Source organism: Podarcis vaucheri (assembly GCF_965113315.1).
Source record: "Podarcis vaucheri genome assembly, chromosome: 7".
Lineage (NCBI taxonomy): Eukaryota > Metazoa > Chordata > Lepidosauria > Squamata > Lacertidae > Podarcis > Podarcis vaucheri.
The window spans coordinates 97,496,119-97,518,129 of NC_138765.1; the positions used below are offsets into that span (position 1 = coordinate 97,496,119).

Consider the following 22,011-nt stretch of genomic DNA (forward strand, 5'->3'; position numbering starts at 1 on the left):
GGGAGGGTGCGAGGGGAGGGCGTGAGGGAAGGAAGCGAGGGCGCGAGGGAAGGAGGCGAGGGGCGGGGCCGAGGGGAGGGCGCGAGGGAAGGAGGCGAGGGCGCGAGGGAAGGAGGCGAGGGGCGGGGCCGAGGGAAGGGCGCGAGGGAAGGAGGCGAGGGCGCGAGGGAAGGAGGCGAGGGGCGGGGTCGAGGGGAGGGCGCGAGGGAAGGAGGCGAGGGGCGGGGTCGAGGGGAGGGCGCGAGGGAAGGAGGCGAGGGGCGGGGTCGAGGGGAGGGCGCGAGGGAAGGAGGCGAGGGGCGGGCGTGAGGGAAGGAGGCGAGGGGCGGGGTCGAGGGGAGGGCGCGAGGGAAGGAGGCGAGGGGCGGGGTCGAGGGGAGGGCGCGAGGGAAGGAGGCGAGGGGCGGGGTCGAGGGGAGGGCGCGAGGGAAGGAGGCGAGGGGCGGGGTCGAGGGGAGGGCGCGAGGGAAGGAGGCGAGGGGCGGGCGTGAGGGAAGGAGGCGAGGGGCGGGGTCGAGGGGAGGGCGCGAGGGAAGGAGGCGAGGGGCGGGGTCGAGGGGAGGGCGCGAGGGAAGGAGGCGAGGGGCGGGGTCGAGGGGAGGGCGCGAGGGAAGGAGGCGAGGGGCGGGCGTGAGGGAAGGAGGCGAGGGGCGGGGTCGAGGGGAGGGCGCGAGGGAAGGAGGCGAGGGGCGGGGTCGAGGGGAGGGCGCGAGGGAAGGAGGCGAGGGGCGGGGTCGAGGAGGCGAGGGGCGGGCGCGAGGGAAGGAGGCGAGGGGCGGGGGCGAGCGGCGGGCGCGAGGGAAGGAGGTGAGGGGCGGAGGCGAGGGGCGGGCGCTAGGGAAGGAGGCGAGGGGCGGGGGCGAGGGAAGGAGGCAAGGGCGCGAGGGAAGGGGGCGAGGGGCGGGGGCGAGGAGGCGAGGGGCGGGGTCGAGGGAAGGAGGCGAGGGGCGGGGGCGGGGGGCGGGCGTGAGGGGAGGAGGAGGCGGAGGAGTTAGTTGCCTGAAGCCACTGTTCAAAACTGGTCACTGTTTTGAAGGGGAGTGAAGAACACACACTCAAAAAAAGGTAACTTGTTAATTTAATGTTTATTATGTTTACTGATTTGTGCTTTGTGACTGTTTGAGGTGGGGTTTTTTTCTTGGGAGGCTGGGCGGCGCGAAGAGAGGGAGGCTTGTGGTAGCGTCGGGGCTTGTCTCTAGCAAAGTAAGTCCTCGCTATTTGGTCATGTGATAGGAATTTTATGGTTTTAGATATATAGTAATGTTCATAACTGCACATACATAGATCAGTACAGGAAGGCAAACCTGGAACCATTTTGATTCCTAAACTGACCAAATCCTTTCTCTGCAAGGTTAAAAATGGAAAAGCCTCCCCATTGTCTCTTCCTTTAATCTGTGTTTGAATAAGGTGTGAGCCTGTGACCTGGCCCAGGAAATAAGTATTTTAGCATTACAAAAGAATGGCCAGGCTCCCCAGAAAATCCAATCAAGTAACCTGCTAGACAGGAGATAAACAAGGAGAAGAGAAAAACAACATTTAAATTTCTGTGATGTAGGTGGGATGTATCTGAGGGGTGGTCTTAGGTTACACCCCTTCTGTGATGTATGCATAATGTTTCTGGGGGTGGTCCTGATCTAGAGAATGGGAATTTCAAAAGTCTTTATAAGGCCTTGCAGGCCATTGTTCTGGGTCCTCTTCCTCTCCTGCGTGTGAGGGGAGTACCCTGTTGCAACAGATCAATAAAGATCAAGCTTACTAGCTGCTTTGCTTCTCAATATTCTCTGGTTGGCCTCTGTTATTTTCTCCTACCAATAGGGAACCTATGTAAGGACTCTATATGGGCTCTTGGATACCCCATAAGGGAAAAGGGCATATTTTTATTTACAACAGATGGCGACCACGCACGAAGGGACTTTTGGTTACCCGGATTCTGGAAACGAGGAAGGACTGGTTATCCAGCGCGCACCAGGCAGTTTGCCAGGAGGAATAACCAGTCTTCCATCGGTCCCAGGGTCTGGAAATAACTGGAGTTTCAGCGGGGCTAACCAGAGGAAGCAAATCTTGATCAGGCCGGCCTTAAACAACCAGTCAAGAGATCCCAGAATCACCAGGACAGCGTTTGCGAAGTGAGTATGAGTAGGAAAAATGGGTAGTGGGGTGGGATTCTGCAAACCACAGCAAACCTATACTTCTCAAATCCTTACTTCTTTCCTCACTTTAACTCTTGAAAAAATTGCCTTCTACTCCTTTCTGTCCTCTCGATCTCAACACCAGCCCTAGCCCTTCGGAGTATGCCCAGGCACAAGGTTGTGTGTGATTTCTTCCACTTAATTCTATATGCCAACCTATTCCTTCGGAGTTTTGCCCAGAAAGGTTGTGCAATTTCTTCTGCACTGAAAACTAACTCCCAGCGCAGCCGCACCTCTGCCATGGCGATCTTTGTTAGAAATGACCTGTGAACAGAGAACACAAGGGCGCTGAATTCCTTTCCATCTTTAATATTCCAGAGTCTCAATCTGGCATTGCAAGTGTGCAAGCGTTCAGTAGGGACTCTGAGTTAGATTGTAAAAGGCAGGGAGGTTGCTGTGGGTTGTAGAATAGAGATTAAGTGAGGTATCCCCAGGTTTTTCCCCTCGGAGATTTGTCCAGGTATCCCTAGGTTTTTCCCCTCGGAGATTTGTCCAGGTATCCCCAGGTTTTCCCCCTCGGAGATTTGTCCAGGTATCCCCAGGTTTCCCCCCTCGGAGATTTGTCCAGGTATCCCCAGGTTTTTCCCATCGGAGATTTGTCCAGGTATCCCCAAGTTTTTTTGTCCAGGTTTCCCCTTTTCCGGACCCTTCGGAGTTTTGCCCAGGTCCAAAACCCTTTTAATTGAAAATGGGTGCACCTCAGTCAAAAGAAAAATAGTCCCCAGACCCCTGGCGTGAAAGAAGCCCAGTTGGTGCTTACTTCCCGCCTGGACTCTGACAGTCCCCTTCAATTTGTGTTTAAGAAACGTTTTTCCTGTGTTTAAATTGTACTTAGGTAACATCCAGCAGCTGCTTATCTTAAATGTGCCATCTAAAATAAAAATGCAAGCTTGCTCCAAATTCTAAATCTAAGGAAGCCATGTTGAACCTTATCAGTCTTAAAAAACAAGACAAAATGGAGAATGAAGTGTGCAAATGTTTGTTATTTGAGAGAGGCTCTAAAAGAGAGTTTTTCTCCCAAGTGGTAAAATCCTGTATACGTGCTACTTGTGTTCTGAAAGGAGGATTACCCCACCTCTTTTCTCTAGTTTCAGTGGGGGGGGGGTGATTTTAAGTCTAATGGTAAATGATGTTGTGTTGTAACTTTTGAGTTTGTGAGTACATCTGTGTTCCAGTCTAAGTTAACCTAATGTTTCTGCTGCAAAAGCCTAGTTGAGCCAACTGCTCTCTCAAGCTAAAATGCAGTGTATGTATGTATTTCATTAAGCATATGCCTATGAAAGTATGGTGTTCCTTCTAAGAAAAATATCTGAGTCCAGTTTTAACTTTGATCTGGTTGGACAGAAGAGTTATTGTAAGGCTCCTGGTATCAGTCTCTATAAGACGTCCTGGCCTCTTTTCTTAGAAAATGCCCCCCCCCCTGTTTCATTCTGTCTCTTTCAGGGTTTTTTTTTTTCCCCTTCTCCTTCTTATTCTGTGCCAGGTAAATTTACTCCCGAGTAAGCTTCCTTTAAAGGAAACTGCAAAGGTGGGGGGGCATAGATTAGGCTTACTATTCCTCTGCAAGTTCAGGAAAAATTGTTCACTCTTGTATTCCTTTTAAATCAAATCTATGGCTGTTTAAACTTTGCTTTATAAAAGATCCTCTCCCTATCTTAGGAAAAATGTTAACTTCAATCTTCTTTTAAAGATAATTTCTATAGGAATTTGCACTCTTTAGTCTAAGGAAGTAAACTCTCACTCAAACTAGCTTCAAGATCTGCTAAAAGGGTTGGGTACTTTTATTTTCCTTTTCCTTAGTACATGATAGGCGCATGGCTTGTGATCTCTTCCCCAGTTGTGTCTGTGTACATAAGTATGTGTGTGTCTCTCTGGTAGTACAAATCTTGCTATGAACCCTGTATTTTAGGGTTGGACTAGATGACCCCAGGTCCCTTTCAACTTTCCCAATTTGTGGCTGATGAGTTGAAATCCAGCCCAGCTTTGCTCTTTGTTTTTAAAGGTGAGAGGTGAATGTGTGTGTTTCTGGTAGTACAAATCTTGCTGCGAAATCTTGCTGTGAACCCTATATTTTGGAGGGTTGGACTAGATGACCCCAGGGTCCCTTTCAACTCTCCCAATTTGTGGCTGTGTGGAAGACCATGTGTCTGCAAGCATTGGAGGGTAATTCTTAAATTCTGGTGTGGTAATGGAGTTGAAATTCAGCCTAGCTTTGCTCTTTAGTTTTAAAAGGTGAGAGGTGAAGCCCAACTGGTAATATCAAGCATTTGAGTGATTACAGTGTTTATCATTTTGTCTACTATTTAAAAATCAGACTTAAAAGTCTACTCAAAGTTTAAGCACATACAAATGAATAATCAAGTAGAATTAGCCTTGACCATTCCTGTAAATTAAGGTGCAGAAAATAATAATATTAATAATAATAATAATAATTTTTTGTCTGCAAATGGTAAGGCTGAAATGACTGAGAATGTTAAAAAATCCTATGAATTCTAACGCTCTGGCCATTTTTACTCATAAATAAGAGAGCGGTTGATTGTTCCGCGAATGGCCAGAGGGATATTAGCCCTTTCCTGTACATAAAGGAAGCACTCCTTTGCTTGGGCTGAATGGTGAATACTTGAATTGCTGAGTTTCTCTTTTTTGTTTTAAAATCTAACCCTATTTTTAAAATCTACTCCTTACCTGGCCGTTTTTACTCATAAATAAGAGAGCGGTTGATTGTTCCGCGAATGACCAGATAAAATGACCAATAATGATAGCCCTTTCCTGTACATAAAGGAAGCACTCCTTTGCTTGGGCTGAATGGTGAATACTTGAATTGCTGAGTTTCTCTTTTTTGTTTTAAAATCTAACCCTATTTTTTTAAAATCTACTCCTTACCTTTCCCTTCCTTATTCTAATTGAGCCAAAAGATGCAACATTTTCAATGGTATAAAAGGTTTGCTGAGGCATGAACTCTGCACATGCACAGAGGCTAGATCAGCTTAAAAAGAGAGAGAGAGAGAGAGAGAAAGGAGGGGGGGAGAGAGAAGGTTTGGATAGCCTGAAACCTATACAAATTTCCTTATGTAAAACTTGGAACCATTGAGCGAAATCACCCTTAATGTGTTTTGCTCCAGGGCTACTTAATACAAAAGAGTGAAGTACTGGACATGCCAAATTCTTTTCACAGGTAAATATCAAAGCACTCCCACTGTGAGTTCCTCTCTTGTAGTTCCCCCCCATGGGATTTAAATTTTATAACAGGTTTTTTTTTTGTGTGTGTGTGTGTGTGTGTGTGTGTGTGTATGCCTATGCATTTTAGGAACAGCATTTCCTGACAGACCTCTCACATAAAATAATTTTCCCTTTCAACAGGTGTGTATATGCCTATGCATTTTAGGAACAGCATTTCCTGACAGACCTCTCACATGAAATAATTTTCCCTTTTAACAGAGTGTCCTTTCTTTTCTCCCACAGCACAAATGATAATGACGGGATGCAAACAGTGATTTAAATACTCTATAAAAAGTAATTGCATTTGTTTTTCTTTTTGTCTTTCTTCCCTTAAAGGCAAACAGTCACTTTCTTTCTGTTCAGCAAAACAAGTCTGAATCCCTGCTATATTAGTTGATTTCCATCTATCTCTTTGTGGCTTTGACATTTTTTTTTAGGTTACAAATAATTTGTTTTCGTTTATTAAGTTCGTTTTATCAGTTCTTCCATTATATATATATGAAATTAATCGAAGCACAACCAAACATTGTTTGTGGAATGGTATTTGTTTACCTTTTTGCCTGAGCATTTCTTATTAATTCTGTCATTTTGGCTAGTGCAAGGTACCTGCACAACTTTAAATTGCCATTCATTTTTATTGGTATTAACTCATTTCCCAGTATTCCGCTATTAACATTACAGCTGATGTCACATCAAGAAACACTTTTATTTTCATTTGGGATGTTAGAATGCCAAAACAGATTCCTTCAGGTTACTTATTAATTGTGTGTCTTAGCATTTATTTATTTTTGGTTCCTCATAGCTCATTTTGTGTGTTTGTGTTTTACTTTGGGGACATGTTCATCACATGTTGAAAGTCAGTTTCATGAAGTTCTTTTATCAGATAGCACATGGTGAATTTTAAGTTTTTCCCCATTGTTTTCCCATTTTTTCAGTCTAGTAGTAATCTGCGTTGTTTTGATAATATATTTAATAATAGTTCTTTTCTGAATCTGATGTCTTTGTTCCTCATAGCTCATTTTGTGTGTTTGTGTTTTACTTTGGGGACATGTTCATCACATGTTGAAAGTCAGTTTCATGAAGTTCTTTTATCAGATAGCACATGGTGAATTTTAAGTTTTTCCCCATTGTTTTCCCATTTTTTCAGTCTAGTAGTAATCTGCGTTGTTTTGATAATATATTTAATAATAGTTCTTTTCTGAATCTGATGTCTTTGTGTCAAGTCCATTTCCATCTAACTGGTAATCTAATTTTTTGCTTTCTTTTTATTTTTTAATATGTGTGGTTTTGATAATATCTTTGTACTATTTAATAATAGTTATTTTCTGAATCTGATGTCTTTGTGTCAAGTCCATTTTCATCTAACTGGTAATCTAATTTTGTGCTTTCTTTTTATTTTTTAACCTTTGTATTTTTTTACAGTTCTCTTTCTATACATGTGGAGTAATTTTTTATTTTATAATATGAAAAGAACAACAACAACAAAAATTAAGTGAAGGAAAGCAAACAAACTTAGCAGATAATAACAGTAATTATATGGAAATGTGATAATGAATAAAATGTTTAATCCACTAAGATTGTTATTATTTGCAGCTTCCCATGGAAACTGGAGGACATCCTTTTTGCCTTTTGCCCCTTCCTTGTCTAACTGTGTTTAAGTCTCCCCAAAACCCTGCCCCCTTACAGGATATCACTTCTACAGATGTGCAATGATGAAAAGCAGCAACAACCCCTCAACTCACAAGACCTACAACACCAGAGTTTTCAAAGTGCCCACAGTTATCTCTTTCAAAGGCTATAGACAAAGGGGGGAGGAGTTGAATTGCAAGGACATTTTTTCACTTGAACCTCAAGCCTCTGCTCCAGGATTCAAAAGATACATACGTAAAAGATCACAATTGTGTCAAGATATGCAACAGATATTTAATTATTTTGTTTTGTATTATGTGTTATTATGTAAGAATGTTGAAATGTGTCTGACAGTGTGATTTCCACAAAGGGGGGCAATTTATTGTGTGTAACTGTTTTTATATTTAATGTCTTATTGCTTACACACCAATGGAGAATTCTCATGCATTTTATACTTTCTAATAGCTCACACTATTGTGTAGTCCAATGTTTAGCTCAATTTATAACCACATTTCATTGTTCCACCTGGCACTCTGCCAACTTTCCCTAAACTTGCTTTACCAAGGAGAAGCTTCTAAGAAACATGAAGGTGGATATGCTTTGGTTTAGCAGGAATGATCCCTTATAGACTTAAATTGACTTATTTGGACAACTGCCCTTGTTAAGAATGGTTTTCTTTTAACAGATTGGTTTGAAGACTTGAGAACCATGGGGCAAGATAAATTCAAATTGGACTCAGTTTGAATTGGGCACGTGTATCCAGGCTGCAATTAGCCTTTTGGTCCTTTAAGTGCAAGTGAGCAACCCCCATGCGTGCAAAACCACAGCCTATAATAAAATCCCATAGCTAAAGGCCAAGGCAAAGGTATCTCCCTCACGAGATGCCCAAACCTGTGCCAGCTATGGTGAATGCTAGGCAACATGGTTAAATGAAAGCCCTGAGGGGATTCAACAGACAGGATGTGTTGCTGTAGCACTATGTCAGTGTGAGACCGAAAGAGCTACCTTGACACCTGAGAACACAAAAATGGCGGGGGGGGAAGCAAACTGCACTTTTCAGTCATTAGTGGACCTTACCTTCCTGCTAGGTGTAAAGCATAGAACACTATTGAGTAAATGGTCTCTCCCAAAGTGTTAGAATGCCACAAGTAATTTAGTAGCAAAACGCAACATGTGTTATTTTTATATGATATATTCATACAAAGACATCCATTTACAACATACGATGTTATTATTTGTGGGGCAAAAATTTTTAAGAAAAATTCTAGCCCCAAAGGGGGGAATATTGTGATAGGAATTTTATGGTTTTAGATATATAGTAATGTTCATAACTGCACATACATAGATCAGTACAGGAAGGCAAACCTGGAACCATTTTGATTCCTAAACTGACCAAATCCTTTCTCTGCAAGGTTAAAAATGGAAAAGCCTCCCCATTGTCTCTTCCTTTAATCTGTGTTTGAATAAGGTGTGAGCCTGTGACCTGGCCCAGGAAATAAGTATTTTAGCATTACAAAAGAATGGCCAGGCTCCCCAGAAAATCCAATCAAGTAACCTGCTAGACAGGAGATAAACAAGGAGAAGAGAAAAACAACATTTAAATTTCTGTGATGTAGGTGGGATGTATCTGAGGGGTGGTCTTAGGTTACACCCCTTCTGTGATGTATGCATAATGTTTCTGGGGGTGGTCCTGATCTAGAGAAGGGGAATTTCAAAAGTCTTTATAAGGCCTTGCAGGCCATTGTTCTAGGTCCTCTTCCTCTCCTGCGTGTGAGGGGGGTACCCTGTTGCAACAGATCAATAAAGATCAAGCTTACTAGCTGCTTTGCTTCTCAATATTCTCTGGTTGGCCTCTGTTATTTTCTCCTACCAATAGGGAACCTATGTAAGGACTCTATATGGGCTCTTGGATACCCCATAAGGGAAAAGGGCATATTTTTATTTACAACAGTCACATGCGTAGCATTGTGGCTTCGGAGCTCCAACACTTGCTTTGCCGGCTGCTTTCAAAAGCGTCGGTATCAGCTGTGCTGTTGCTGGGTAACCGGATCGTCCCAGCAGCCATCTTATCTGCCCATGTGGTCTTCTGAGGTGGCCGCCATCTTACTATAGGAAATTCCACGTGGGAGTTAGTTGCCTGAAGCCCCTTTTTAAACTTAAGCAGGGGGAAGTTTGGTGAATTGTTTTCCTTAACGTTATGCAACAGCTTATTGCTGGTCTTTGTCGTCCCGCCTTTGTAAGCAGGCTGCATTGAAAGGGGGCATATACACTGGTCACTGTTTTGAAGGGGAGTGAAGAACACACACTCAAAAAAAGGAAACTTGTTAATTTAATGTTTATTTATATGAGGAGGAGTAATTCTGAGGGGTCAAACAAAGAAATAATAAAAAGTGTCAAAAAAGGTATTTTTATAATGACGAATGCCTCATTATTATATATTATTTACATCAGGCACTGATTATGATTTATGGTACACTGGGGCCCTGATTAATTTTCTATGGCATTTTGGGGCATTGGTTATTGGGCATAGCAAGTTGTGGTCGCGTGGAATTTGTGCTTTGTGACCTTTTGAAGTGGGGTTTTTTTCTTGGGAGGCTGGGCGGCGCGAAGAGAGGGATTATTTTTATAATGACGAGGATGACATTGGGCCCTCATTATTAATTATTATTTACATCAGGCACTGATTATGATTTATGGTTCACTGGGGCCCTGGTTAATTTTCTTTGGCATTTTGTGGCATTGATTATGCAGTCGCGGTCGCGTGGAATTCCACGTAGAGTTAGTTGCCTGAAGCCCCTTTTTAGTTGCTTGAAGCAGGGGAAAGTTTGGTGAAAGTTTGGTGAATTGCTGCCCAGAAGTGTGGTGGAGTCTCCTACTTTGGAGGTCTTTAAGCAGAGGCTTGACAACCATATCTCAGGAGTGCTCTGATGGTGTTTCCTGCTTGGCAGGGGGTTGGACTCGAGGGCCCTTGTGGTCTCTTCCACATATGTATGTGAGCAGGTCTTCTCCAACATGAACTATATTAAAAACAAACACCGATCACGCCTCACAGATGACAGCTTGCAAGCCTGTGTGAAAATGAAGGTGACGTCTTACAGCCCTGATGTGCAGGTACTGAGCACTGAGGTTCAGGAGCAAAAGTCCCATTAACCTGGTTACCTGGTTGTAAATTAAATATTTTAATTAGCTATTAATTTGTCCTTTTTTCTTGAGATTGACAGCTGACTGCACGATCCTGTATATATAGCATTAAGGCCAGAAACAATATATGCAGTGTTATATTTGTTTTAAATGTTGCAATGTTTTTGCGGCTCCCAGTTGTTGTTGTTTTTTTCGGAAACGGGTCCAAGCGGCTCTTTTTGTCTTAAAGGTTGCAGACCCCTGTCCTAGAGGATCTGAGAGCTGTGCAGCAACTGGAGAATGAACAGTGTTCATTTCTGAAAACGGGCTGCCATTTTCCATCCATGAAGCATTTCAAAGTATACACTGTTATTACTTAGGACCAAACAAGATATTGACTTAATAAGAAGCATGCATATACATCTCATCTCTTCTCTTCAAGTGAACAATCTTTCAAGTGAAAGATCTGCTGGATCTCTCAGTGGCCTTTGATACCATCAAAACCTCCTTCTGGACCGTCTAGAGGAGCTGGGAGCTGGGGGCACTCTTATACAGTGGTTCCACTTCTTCGTCCTGGGCCGTGTCCAGAAAGTGGGGGGGGGGTAATGACTGGGAGCAGCCTCTGAGACCAGTACATTTCCAAGCACAATTCAAAGTGTTGGTGCTGACCTTTAAAGCCCTAAATGGCCTTGGCCCAGTATACCTGAAGGAGCGTCTCCATCCCCATCGTTCTGCCCGGACACTGAGGTCCAGCGCCGAGGGCCTTCTGGCGGTTCCCTCACTGCAAGAAGCGAAGTTACATGGAACCAGGCAGAGGGCCTTCTCAGTAGTGGCGCCCGCCCTGTAGAGCACTCTCCCATCAGATGTCAAAGAAATTAACAACTATCCGACTTTTAGAGGACATCTGAAAGCAGTCCTGTTTAGGGAAGCTTTTAATATCTGATGAATCATTGTATTTTAATGTTTTCTTGGAAGCCTCCCAGAGTGGCTGGGGAAACCCAGCCAGATGGGAGGGATATAAATAATAATATATGATGATGATGATGGCAGTAGAGAAAATTTGCTTTCCCAGGCTCAATCCATTACATGTCTCAAACCTCCTGCCAATCAATGGAGACCTAGGCAGACCAATGGTCTGAGTAAGTAATTGTCAATTTCCTGTGTTCCCTTAAATGATTACAAGTACCATGTGTGTGGTGGTGGTGGTGGTAGGAGTCCAATTCCTACTTGGAAGGCAGGGGTCAGCAAACTTTTTCAGCAGGGGACCGGTCCACTGTCCCTCAGACCTTGTGGGGGGCGGGACTATATTTTGGAAAAAATATATATATTAATGAATTCCTATGCCCCACAAATAACCCAGAGATGCGTTTTAAATAAAAGGACACTTTCTACACATGTAAAAACATGCTGATTCCCAGACTGTCTGTGGCCCAGATTTAGAAGGCGATTGGGCTGGATCCGGCCCCCGGGCCTTAGTTTGCCTACCCATGTTGGAAGGCAAACCACAGGAATGGGTGGAATAGCTCTTCTTGTAGCACCCTGCTTGTGGTTAACGCTTAGCTGGAATGAAATATTCAACGCAGCAACAGAGAAATAATAATTTATTTGTCAGACAAATAAATGAGAGGCACAGTGGTATATAGTTACCAAGCTCTGGCCTGGCCTCCTGCCATTATGGCCAGCACTTATATTCCCTTAATCCAGCCCCCCTTTGCTTCTCCTGTGGCTGCCTCTGTTCAATCAGCCTGGTTGGATTTCCTATTGGCTGATTGCTATAATTAATTCTAAAAGATACACCCATATCCTCCTGTCCTTATATGGAACACAAAGAGCTATATATTGTTACATCTATAAATGACAAATAAGTAGTAATATATCTTACATGTGTCTCAACAAGGAATCTTAATTACCAGCTCACCTCTTGCCTTCCTTGCCCTCCAAAACAGATGGTTAATAATTTTAAAATTTTATCTTGAACAGATGTCAGAGACCTTGGGTTCATATTCTCATGCATCATCAATGAAATATCTCCTTTTGGAGGTCTTTAAACAAAGGTCTGACAACCATTTGTCATGCGGGCTCGTTTGGCGTCTGTCTGACAAGGGGGGCTAAATACAACTATATGAAATCTAGCATTTCTTAAATCCTTTGCATAATTACATTTAAGACAATATATTTAATACATAACATAGATAGCTTTTTAGAAGGATAAACTTCCTCAAAGTAAAAAGGAAGAAACAGTTTACAGCCTCAAAATAAAATAGGAGAAAAAGCCTCTTCCCCTTTTCCCATGTGCCCTTGGCCTTTTGTCCTGTGGCTCAAGTTTAACGGTTTTATTATGTTTGGTCTCTGCCCTTTTTTACACTCTCAGTCTGTAATTCCAGCTTTTACGACTTTGAGAATTGTTTTCTGCTATAAATCAAAGGGGGGCCCCTTTGTCTGGAAAGAATACACTGTCAGTGTTTTCTTAAGCAGCTGGTCTGCCTGGCATGAATACTTTTGAAAATCTAAGCCCATTTAATTTAGGAACCTGATCAAGATATAAGCCAATATATGCCTTGATTAAAAATGCAGTCTATATTCAGATGCCACATTCTCTCTCCCAATATGATCAAAAGAGACCTCTCCCCCTGCCTCCATAGTTGGTGCATATGGGCTTGGCCGGATTTAGGTATGATGAGGCCCTAAGCTACTGAAGTTAATGGGGCCCTTTATATGTCCAGCTGTCCTTTGTCAACAACAATTTGTCACTGTTTTCTTTGTGTTGAATATATGATATATGGTAATTTATGGACCTAATAGGTCCGTACAAAACACAAAACACTGTTGCTATATGCAGGTTTTATTTTGCTTTTTCATCTTATATTTTGGAAATGTACATCCAGTTGTTGTTTTCTTTATTTCTTTTTGGGGTGGGCCCCAAGAGAGTGGGGCCCTAAGCTATAGCTTGTTTAGTTTATACATAAATCGGGCACTGCATATAGGCTGGATTCAGCTAAATACAGTGGTACCTTGGGTTACATAGGCTTCAGGTTACAGACTCCGCTAACCCAGAAATAGTGCTTCAGGTTAAGAACTTTGCTTCAGGATGAGAACAGAAATCGGTGGCAGCAGGAGGCCCCATTCGCTAAAGTGGTGCTTCAGGTTAAGGACAGTTTCAGGTTAAGAATGGACCTTTAGAATGAAACAAGTCCTTAACCTGAGGTACCACTGTAGTTGTACCTCTCTGAGCCCAGGCAATGAGTTCCATTGTAGCAACAGGGCTTTCTTCCCTTCCCCTTGTACACCCCCAGTTGGTTCAGGAGAACCCACAGAACATCACACAGATGAAGGAAAAGGAAAGCAGGAACGCTTGCAGTGACAGAGCAACCGTCTTAGCTCTAGGTTGGATTCCACCCAACGTTTCCTTGTGATTGCTGTACCTTCCCATCAATGGTTACTTAATAACATTTCCTTTCCTTCCATAAGCTATACTGCTTTCAGATTTAGCATTCATAAGAATAAGAGGATGAAAAGCAACAACAACAACAACAACAAATACTAGTGCAAGCACAGGTGATTAAAATGTACTATGGCCAGGAAATTGCTGTGGATATTGCTGCAGTTAGCTGTTTCCTATAAGCTTTGTAAGCTATAGGATTTAATTGGAAATGATGCATGCTTCCTCTTATTATGAATATTTAAAGAGCAAGAGAAAAGTTTGTGGAAGTGTTTAATTGCTTTTTGGAAAGGTGCATTTTTCAAAACAAATAAATAAATAAACTGCTAGTACAAATGGCAACTCTTTCATTGCCTCTAGAATGGTGCATAGCTATTTACTCCCATTAGCCCTTAATGGGACGGCGAGTACAAATTTTAGGCATAGGAAGAGACAGTGAGATCTCGGTATCTGAGATCTGGGACAGAAATATATATTTATGTGGCGCATTATCATTATTATCCGTAATCAACATCATCTTTTCAAGCATTTGATTAGCAAATTTGCTATTGGGCCCAGCATGGTACAGCACACATAGTATTGAATTTAGATATGGAGGACCCTAGATAAAAACCATGTAGAACTATGAAACTAAATGGATTTTGTGGACCATCAACCTTGCAGGATATTTCTGAGCATAAAGATAATGAGAAGGAAGATAAAATGCTCAGCATTTATATATCATGTGCCAAGTATTCAAATAGTTTCAGATACTTTCTGAAGTACATGCACAATGTATTCCTGAAGCTAACTCGATCCACCTGGCCTCGTAAATTGCCAAATTGTGAGATCGTCCGGGAACCATACATAAGCTACTCTGAGCTCTTGTGAAGGAAAACCTGATTATTTTAGTGCATCATTACATATATTTATCTTTAGAGTTGAATTATGTCCTACATATGAAGTCTGTAGTGTGGAAATGAGCGATGATAATAAAATGAGAGTGGACAAAACATGTCAGCAGTTTGACTGTCCTGGTAGTAACTTCTGTGGTAACAAAAAATTAACAAAATTTAAACAGTGTGGGAATTTGCTATCTAAATCAAAACCCTGCCCTTGTGATGTGCTGTCATCTTTCAGTTGGCTACGTTTGTCCGCCTTTAATTCCCATGGCTTGAAGTGTAAGAAAATAGCAGAATATATTAAGAAACATGTTAAAGAGGATGAAATTAGATAGGACGGAACCTTAAAACACAATGGTATGTAATCTGGGTTATAAACATTGATACTGGGTGAGTGGGATGTCACTAGTTTTGTTGAGTTGGTATATAATTGTTAAGTAACAAATATTTGCAAAATCAAATAAAAATGATGTAAAGAAAGAAAGAAAGAAAGAAAGAAAGAAAGAAAGAAAGAAAGAAAGAAAGAAAGAAAGATTGAGGCCCCTACAGTGCCTGGGCCCCTAGGAGCTGGCACCCTTGATCGTAACTCATTCTGATCCAGTGGTGGTCCTGAGGAAAATCACACACCTGAACTTGCATCAGAAGGGAAATTCTTCATTGGCACTAGAAAGTTACACAAGAAGTGACCATGAGAAGGGCTCCTTCACCTACATAGTGTGTTGGTTAGTAGAGCGATCTCTCTGTCCACACATATTTCATCAGACCTTGAAGTTATCAGGTGCAATTATCTGATTTCCCCCTACGTTTTAAATGGGAATATCCTGCAAAGTGACTTGTCAATAATATTGGAAAGCAGGAGACCATCAGATAGCGAGCTGGAAAAAAATTGTCCACTCCTGTCTGGTCGTGTTGGCCTGAATTATCCTTTTCATTTTGGTTGCATTCAGACACATGATGATGTGCAATCATCCATCAAAATCACCCGAGCAAAGCAATCCTGAGGCTTATCTAATGAATGTAAATGACTGTCTCATTGAAAGAGCAGAGAAACCGTACGTCATTGTCATTTTAGTGGAGGTAACTCAATCCATGTTTAATTTAATTAGCTCTGGCAATTAACACAAAGTTGAAAATCGTATACATTGAGAGGAGGGGGAAATCTGATGGACTAAGGCGTGTGCCAGAATCATAATGAACAATTACCATCGGAAAGCATTTGATTAAGAAGATTAAAATCAATCTATGGCTATAGAATGAAATTTAAATGGAGGACAAAGGTAGGCCCAAACAATTTAACAGACAGCTAATAGGGTTGCCATATTTTGAAAAGGGGAGGGGGAGGAAAAAGAACATATTTGCTGACTTTTACATACCCATGAAAAAGAGGACGTGTCCTGGGAAAAGAGGACATATGGCAACTTTCCAAAGGTACAATGATCTGATTTTACCATAGTTGCAACCCAAGAGGGAAAAGGATTAGCCCTACCAGTGGGTGGTCATACTAAGTATTCAGTCCCCATAAATTAGAGTTTAGGGAACCTCTGGCCCCCCTAATGTGTTGGATTGCAACGTCACTCAGCTCCAGCTAATATGACCAGGGCTCAGGGCCAGTGGCGTAGCGTGGGGGGTGCAGGGGGGCTGGCCGCACCAGGCGCAACATCTGGGGGTTAGGGTTAGGGGGCGCAAATGACTTGCCTTGCCCCGCTGACAACCCACGCTACGCCACTGCTCAGGGCTGATAAAAATTGTAGTTGAAAGCAGACCCTCTATGTGTCCTTGTTTTCCAGGGACAGTACAGATTTACAGATGTCCCTGTTTTCATCAGAGAAATGTTGGAGGGTATAGAGTTATGCAACCCCTGAGTCAAGGAGATAAGTAACTAGACAACCTTTAGAAGACCTCTGAAGGCAGCCCTGTATAGGGAGGTTTTTGAAATGATTCCCCCCCCCCCATTTTAAACTTTATTTAATTATTACAGTATAACTATACTGCAATAATGTGTGACAAATTCACATTCAACATACATATATCCAAATACTTTTGCTTATTTTTGAAAAGTTTTATTATTATTTTTATATATGTGGAGTGGTTGGGGAAACCTAGTCAGATGGGCATGGTATTATTACTATTAAGGACATCCCACTTTTCATCGGAGAAATGTTGGAGAGTATGCATCTGAAGAGACGTGGGTGCGCTGTGGTCTAAACCACAGAGCCTAGGGCTTGCTGATTGGAAGGTCGGCGGTTCGAATCCCCACAACGGGGTGAGCTCCCGTTGCTTGGTCCCTGCTCCTGCCCACCTAGCAGTTCAAACGCACGTCAAAGTGCAAGTAGATAAATAGGTACCACTCCGGCGGGAAGGTAAACGGCATTTCCATGCGGTGCTCTGGTTTTGCCAGAAGCGGCTTAGTCATGCTGGCCACATGATCCGGAAAAAAACTGTCTGCGGACAAACACTGGCTCGCTCGACCAGTAAAGCGAGATGAGCGCCACAACCCAAGAGACGTCTGCAACTGGACATAAATGCCAGGGGTCCTTTACTTTTTTACCTTTTTATGCCTCTGAAGGGCCTCAGGTCTATTAATCCCCAAGATAGATTCTTAAGGTAGGATTTGCCTAACCAGCCACTTTAGTGGAAACCCTGAACAGGAAATGGCTTCTACTTGGACAACATAACTTCCCCCTCCTTTCCTCCTCCTTTGAAACTCCCCCCCCCCCAAAAAAAAAAATTGCTTTGGGAATTCCCTCAGCCTCTCAGAGGAGATGGTGAGGAGAGAAAGGAGAAGTTCTACTGCACAACTGGAAATTGTTCCACTTATGCAGTGACTCCACCCACCAGCCGTAGGAACCAATTGCCTTTGCTGGAAAAGATGATGAAATCTAAGAAGTGTGGGGAATTCATTGTGGTTCTGTATGAAAGGAGACCCTGGGCCACCTCATGGCCTGGTAACTGGATTCTTATTTAACTGTTTCGATAGTGATGTGTGTTTATTGCATATTTGCTATTATGCATCTGCTGGCAAAACACATCTAACTAAGAACAGTTGGGTAACTCGTCCCCCAACCCAGAACTAGTTTGGGAAAATTCTTATATTACATTCTTGGTTCATAATAACTCGAAGCTCAACACAAGCTCTACCCATAATCAACAGGCTCAGCCCACAGTCAAAGGAACTGGCAGGGCAGAGTGAGAAAGAGTTGCAGAACTGTATGGCTACCTTCGAGACCATTGCCTCCTTAATGCATCCTTAATGAACAACCCTGAAAATAGGGAGGGTGGGCGGGTGATCCAATGCGTGCAGCGAAAAGAGGAAGCTCAATGCTGCGCGCAGGGAATATATAGCTTAGAGCTGTCAATCACAAAATGGCAACATCAAAATCTCCCCAACAACCTGCCACTTCCCCAAATTCTTGAATCTTTTCTATTACCTTAGGGAGTGAAGTTTTTGGGTCTTCCACTGTTATCACTAAATCATCAGCATATTCTTTTAATTTAAACTCACTGTTAAACTCACTGTAATCTCTTTATCTGCTCTTATATTTTTGGCAAGCACTTCCAGTACCAGGATGAACAGCAATGGTGATAATGTTTAAATGTATTTCACATGGCTAGGGCTTTTTGCAGTGGGAGGGGGGGTCATGCTGGCATGAGTGGCAGGACTCATGGGCGCCGACTCCATGGGGCCTGAGGGGGCCCGAGCCCCCCCAATAATGTAAAAAATTATTGCGCGCCTTGGCTCCCTCGTCGCGCGCCTTGGCTCCCTGGCAGATGCCCCCCCCCGACCTCTCCCTAAAAGCCCCTTCCCCTGTCTGACTGCTCTCACCACCAGAAAGGCCTTCCTAATGTTTTGTGGGAATCTCCTTTCTTGTTTCCTTATATTTTATTGAGAGTATTACAAGGAGTTAAATTGGCGGGGGGGGAGGGGGAATAAAAAGGTTACATGCATTAAAAATAAATAGAAGCAGAGGAAAAGAGCAATAACAAAATAGCAATGGAATATAATTAAGCCTACAGAGCTATATATGCAAATGGATCTACTTATTCTTTCCCTTGAAGATACGTTGATTCGTTTGTTACTGTGGTTTCGATCAATACTTTCCAAAGATCTTTACATTTGTCCATGCATGATCTTTGTCTGAAAGCTCATGGGTTGCAGGAGTTGTCATAGGAGGTTATATTTTTGACCTTCCAACTGTTATGGAAATTACAGGGGGGGGGCCACATCTTTAAAGTTGTTAAATGTTGCAAATATTGTGCCTGAATGTACCCTTTCAACTTGACAGCTCAGGGAAGTTACCTAGATAAAATCCTGTAAGACAATGTATCAGCCTTAATCATTTTGCAGATGTTAAGGGGGGGGCAGAGCCTGCAGCCACCATCCCTTTCCGGTGGGGAGGGGGCAGAGGAAAGACAGGAAGCTTTCCCCTGCAGAGTTAGACCCCTTGGCTGCGTGGCCCTCGGGTCCCTTCAAACTCCTGGGCGTTTTGCTGGTGGGGGGCTGCGTGGGGGCCTGGGCGATGTCCGAAGAGGAAGCTTGCAGGCCTGGTTGTCTGTTGGGGGCAGCAGGAAGAGGCGGGGGGGGCAGGATGTGCAGCCCCTGCCTGGCTTTCCTGTGGGACCAAGGAAGCGGCTGGGGGGGGGGGGAACTTGGCCGCTGGCCTTTGTTGCGGAGGCGGCAGTGTGGGAACGCCACACTGCCGCCTCTGGGGTCTGGGTGCTGCTGCCTGTCTCCTGCCATGGACTTGGCGGTGGGGGGGGGCTGTGCTATTGGGCTGGCAGAGACTTAACGGGGGGCTGCCTCTCCCAGCCAAAGCTGACCCACAAAATTGCAACCCAGTGTGTGTGTTTGTGGGGGGGGGGGAACCAGCCTGCGCAGGGTAAGCCCCGATGGGGCTCCTGGGCTCCTTCTGATGCATGAAAATTGGAGGTTGTCCTTTACAGCTCAGCTCCCCAAGGGGCTCCAAGCCTCCCAAGTCCATTATCAGTCGGAGACGAATGAGCGGAAGTGGGAAGAAAGGGGAAGAATCTTTATTTTTCTGTTGAAACAGAGCCCTCCTTCCCACTGGCATTTGCAAGGAGGGGAGGACCCCAAACAAAGGTGTGCAGCAGCTTTGAAAGACTTTTCCGGCTCAACATCAGGAAGAGCTTTCTGACAAGAAGAGCTGTTCAGACGGTCTCTGCTCCCTGGGAGAGGCTAGGTGGCCATCTGTCAGGGATGCCTGAGCTAAGATTCCTGCATTGCAGGGGGCTGGACTAGATGACCTTGGGGTCCCTTCTGTCTCTATGATTCTATGATTAGCATAATGCAAGCATCTCAGGAAGAGGCATCTACCAACAGAAATCCAAGAGTGTGGCTTCAAGGGACCTGCAGGTGCTGATTGCCGTACTTGGCCAGTTCCTTAGGACTGGTACATACAGTCATACCTCGGGTTACAGGTGCTTCAGCTTAAGCATTTTCAGGTTATGGATGCACTGAAACCCAGAAGCACTGGAATGGGTCACTTCCAGGTTTCGGCACTTGTGCATGCGCAGAAGCGCTCAATCACAACCTGTGTGTGCGCAGACACAGCAATGTGAGTTGCGAACCCTGTGCCTCCTACATGGATCACGTTCGCAACCCGAGCGTCCACTGTACCTTGGTTCTCGAACAGAATGCGTTCCGGAAGTCCATTCGACTCCCGGAACCATTTGAAAACCAGAGTGCGGCTTCTGCCAGAGGAGCCCCCTGCAGCCAATCGGAAGCCGCACCGGATGTTCGCCCTCCAAAAATCATTTGAAAACCAGAACACTCACTTCCGGGTTTCGATTGTTCAGAAGCCGATTTGTTTGGGAGCCAAGGTGCTCGGCTTCTCAGGTACAACCGAACCTGAGTCCTTGGGGGCGCTGCCTCCCCGGGCGGGAACGCTGCGGGTGTGCGAGGGAGGAGGGCGGCCCCTGGGGGCTGGGAGAGCCGGGCTGCCGTGGCCGAGAGGGCTGCTCTGCCGGGCGCCGCTGACATTGGAACTTAGAAAACTTCCCGGGGCAGGACCCCGGTATGGCCCCCCCCCAATATTTTTTATAAGTCGGCGCCCCTGGCAGGACTCTAGAGGTGGTAGCAGCTCTGCCACTACCATTAACCTCTACTGGAGGGTTTGGACTGTGCCCTAAGTGCATTCAGTATTGCAACCTAATTGTTGGCTAATATTTTTTTTTAAAGTGGAATCAAAGGTTGGTGTGCTATGAATCACTGGATATCTATAATCTGCCCATAAAGGGTGATTAATTAAACCAGATCCAAAACACAATAGAAGTTGTTATGATGGGAGATATATTTTCAGAAACATTTTACTACAGTAAGTGTTGGCATTTGCAAGAACAGCTTCCTTGGAGGAGGGGATACAAACCTGGGAAAGGATGGAAATAAGTTCCTGGAATGGCTAAGGTGGCATGTCCTTTCATTCCTGGAGAAAATACCACCATGTGGAAAGTTAAGAAAGTGCTTAAAGAGTGTAGTGCCAGTTTTTAAAACCAGCAACTTGGTAATTCCAAAGCACTATACATCTCCCCAGATCAGAATGAATGGATGCAGTTCTCCAATATTTTCAACATCCACTTTTTGAATGTAAATTAAATCAAAGTGCTTACTGAAGAAATGCACTTTTGTTGAAGGATGTGCTCAGTTGGGCAGTGTATGTACCCAGCAATAATCATACCCTTTTTAAATTTGCAAGCTGAGAGGAAAAGCTGTTACATTTCCTCCTTGTCACTGTTCCAACCTAAAGTTATTCTGATTTTCCTCTGTGGTTGTTTGGAACACTCCATATCAGGGCCGCAGGTGAGTGTGTGCATAACTTCTCTCGTTTGATGTGCCCTCTGGAAACACATCAAGCAGGCATCCACATATTCCCTTCAGAGCGCCTGATCCTGCCAGCCTCAGAATAGCAGCTACCTTTGCTTGGCCCCTTACCATGGGAGGGCCAGATTCATTATTAGGACCCCCTTGGGGTTTTGCTTTGCTAAATTGTGTCCTCCATCATGGAGAGCATGCGTTGTGGTAAGATCACCAGAACTGCCTCCTTGTTGTGGGGCAGGACCGTTTGGATAGCCACATCACCCCATTGGATGCCCCTTGGTTGCTGGGGCAGAAATTTGGCTGGTTGGGTTGTTTATTGGCTGCCAAGGGGCTATTTAAGCTGCTGCACATCACTGGGAACCTTCTCTTTCTTGTGACGTGCACTAGATTACCCTCCCTCCCTATATTTAGGGCTGTTCTTTTGGCCTTGCTATGCCTGTCTAGGGGTCATCTGTTTTGGAGCAGGGGCCCGGTAGGAATTTTGCTATTTGGCTGATTGGCTGTTGCCATTTGGTTTTTGCCTAGTAAAGGTAAAGGTACCCCTGACCGTAAGGTCCAGTCATGGACGACTCTGGGGTTGCGCGCTCATCTCGCTCTTTAGGCCGAGGGAGCCGGCGTTTGTCCACACTCAGCTTCTGGGTCATGTGGCCAGCATGGCTAAGCCGCTTCTGGTGAACCAGAGCAGCGCACGGAAACACCGTT

The 22,011-nt window shown here is 44.3% G+C and overlaps 1 protein-coding gene and 3 long non-coding RNA genes across 4 annotated transcripts in view; 2 read left to right on the top strand and 2 right to left on the bottom strand.

The window, feature by feature from the left end:
• LOC309538103 overlaps window positions 1-12,705 on the bottom strand; it is a 95,280-nt gene extending 82,575 nt beyond the window's left edge. The window contains exon 1 of the long non-coding RNA XR_014222110.1: window positions 12,655-12,705. This is a non-coding gene — a long non-coding RNA (uncharacterized lncRNA). The remainder of the gene's footprint in view (window positions 1-12,654) is intronic.
• LOC309538106 lies at window positions 1,313-3,073 on the top strand. The gene is made up of 2 exons (XR_014222113.1): window positions 1,313-2,731; window positions 2,794-3,073. It is a non-coding gene; the product is annotated as an uncharacterized lncRNA (long non-coding RNA).
• The window catches only part of LOC309538104, a 249,702-nt gene continuing 233,135 nt past the window's right edge, over window positions 5,445-22,011 (top strand). The window contains exon 1 of the long non-coding RNA XR_014222111.1: window positions 5,445-5,549. This is a non-coding gene — a long non-coding RNA (uncharacterized lncRNA). The remainder of the gene's footprint in view (window positions 5,550-22,011) is intronic.
• LOC309537609 (uncharacterized protein) overlaps window positions 18,826-22,011 on the bottom strand; it is a gene marked incomplete at its 3' end in the record, with an annotated part of 164,087 nt that continues 160,901 nt past the window's right edge. Inside the window, exon 5 of the mRNA XM_082232505.1 lies at window positions 18,826-19,027. Within this exon, the coding sequence (XP_082088631.1) occupies window positions 18,826-19,027 (202 nt within the window). The remainder of the gene's footprint in view (window positions 19,028-22,011) is intronic.